Here is a 1,627-nt window from a genome sequence, read left to right on the forward strand (position 1 = left end):
TCTCTTTGTTGTTCAGTTTAGTTTTGTTTGTTTTATTTTGATTTGCTTAGTTGTTTTGTTGTTGTTGTTTTTTTTGGGGGGGGTGAATCCGAGAGACAAGGGTGGAATGGGAAAGGGGAGGGGGGTATTATAAACATGATACGTTTCTCTATAGCCTTTTATTTCTGAGAGAAGAGATTGAAGAAAAAAATCCTTAGAAACCTAAAAGAAAGTCAAGGTCTCAAAGAGAGTGCACAAAACATCGATAACAACGGGTATTATGCAGAGGACACGGACAGTTTTAATTGCTGATTCACAAAATGACCTTCACTAAAAAAAATTTTAAAAATTGCTTCTGATACTGTTTTTATGGACAATGAACATAAAGGCTTATTGTTGAATGTCAAAAAAATTGAATGCTTGGGGCTATCTGCAAAAGCAGAAAGTCAAAATTCATATTTGTACTTATTTTTTACTTTTTCTTTCGAGTTTTTCCTTCCTCTAGTGTCCTTAGGATGTCAAGGGGAGGTGCAGGTTTTGATCCATAGTGGTAGACTCATTATTAAAGGTGAAACGATTAGGACGTCACACCATTACTTCTGGTGCCAAATACATAATGTATTCCACAGAAACAAGAAACTGCAGTGGAGTCCGCTTGAGCCGAAATCTGTTGGGAACGCCAGATTTTTTTTGGGGGGGGTTCAGCCGGTGGTTTCGGTTTTGAGGGTTTGCATAATTAATAATAGGGAAAAAATCGGGGAGTTCTTATTTTCTTTAGGCTCACTGCTGCTTTCGGATCAATTGTGTTGAGTTTCAGATGAGTCAATTGCACTTACTGAGGGTCCTCGCCATAACTGGTGTTCTTCCTCCCTTTCTCCCCAGGCAACTTCTCCTTCTTCTGGATCCGAAAGGACTTCTCTGGCTACCGAATTGTCAAGATGCTGTTCCGACTGAACTTCCTCGTCATCTTTGTAGTCATGGTAACGGACAATGAGTATATGCTCTACTACATCTGCGCCATGCACACTTACTGGTTCCTCACCGTCTATGTGTTCATGAGGACGTTCAGTTCGTGGAACACCAAACCACGCAAGATGGCACTCAAATTTCTCGCCTACTTCGTCTGCAACGCAATCATCTTCGACATCCCGGGGGTATCGGAGTGGGTCTTCAGACCTTTCGCTTTCGTGCTTGGGCTGCACGACAATACAGGAAGCATTATGCACGAGTGGTCGTTCCGTGCCGGTTTGGACCACTGGGCCTGCTTTGTTGGCATGTTGTGCGCCTACAATTACCCGCATTTTGAGGCGCTGATGACTTACCTGGACAGTCAGTCGCACAGCAAGGCAGAGCAAGGCCGGAAGTGGGGCATTCGTATTGGCATGGCGGCTGTAGGCGTTGCAGTCGGTTTCGGCTGGTACTTTTCCTTCATGCAGAAAGACAAATACGCTTACAATAGACTGCATCCTTATACCTCTATCATTCCCATCCTCGTCTTCATCTTGCTGAGGAATATACACCCACTGTTGAGGCGATACCACATCCATATGTTTGCCTGGCTAGGTATGAATGTCTATGATATGTCAGTGTGTGCGTATGTGTGTCAGTTTGTATTTATGTGCGTGTGTGTGTGTGTGTGTGTGTGTGT

The 1,627-nt window shown here is 43.6% G+C and overlaps 1 protein-coding gene across 1 annotated transcript in view; it reads left to right on the forward strand.

The window, feature by feature from the left end:
• LOC101864400 (protein REDUCED WALL ACETYLATION 2) overlaps nt 1-1,627 on the forward strand; it is a gene marked incomplete in the record, with an annotated part of 9,222 nt that overhangs the window by 5,432 nt on the left and 2,163 nt on the right. The window contains 1 exon segment of the mRNA XM_013084220.1: nt 862-1,542. Within this exon segment, the coding sequence (XP_012939674.1) occupies nt 862-1,542 (681 nt within the window).

The sequence above is a fragment of the Aplysia californica genome, unplaced genomic scaffold (assembly GCF_000002075.1).
Source record: "Aplysia californica isolate F4 #8 unplaced genomic scaffold, AplCal3.0 scaffold00279, whole genome shotgun sequence".
Lineage (NCBI taxonomy): Eukaryota > Metazoa > Mollusca > Gastropoda > Aplysiida > Aplysiidae > Aplysia > Aplysia californica.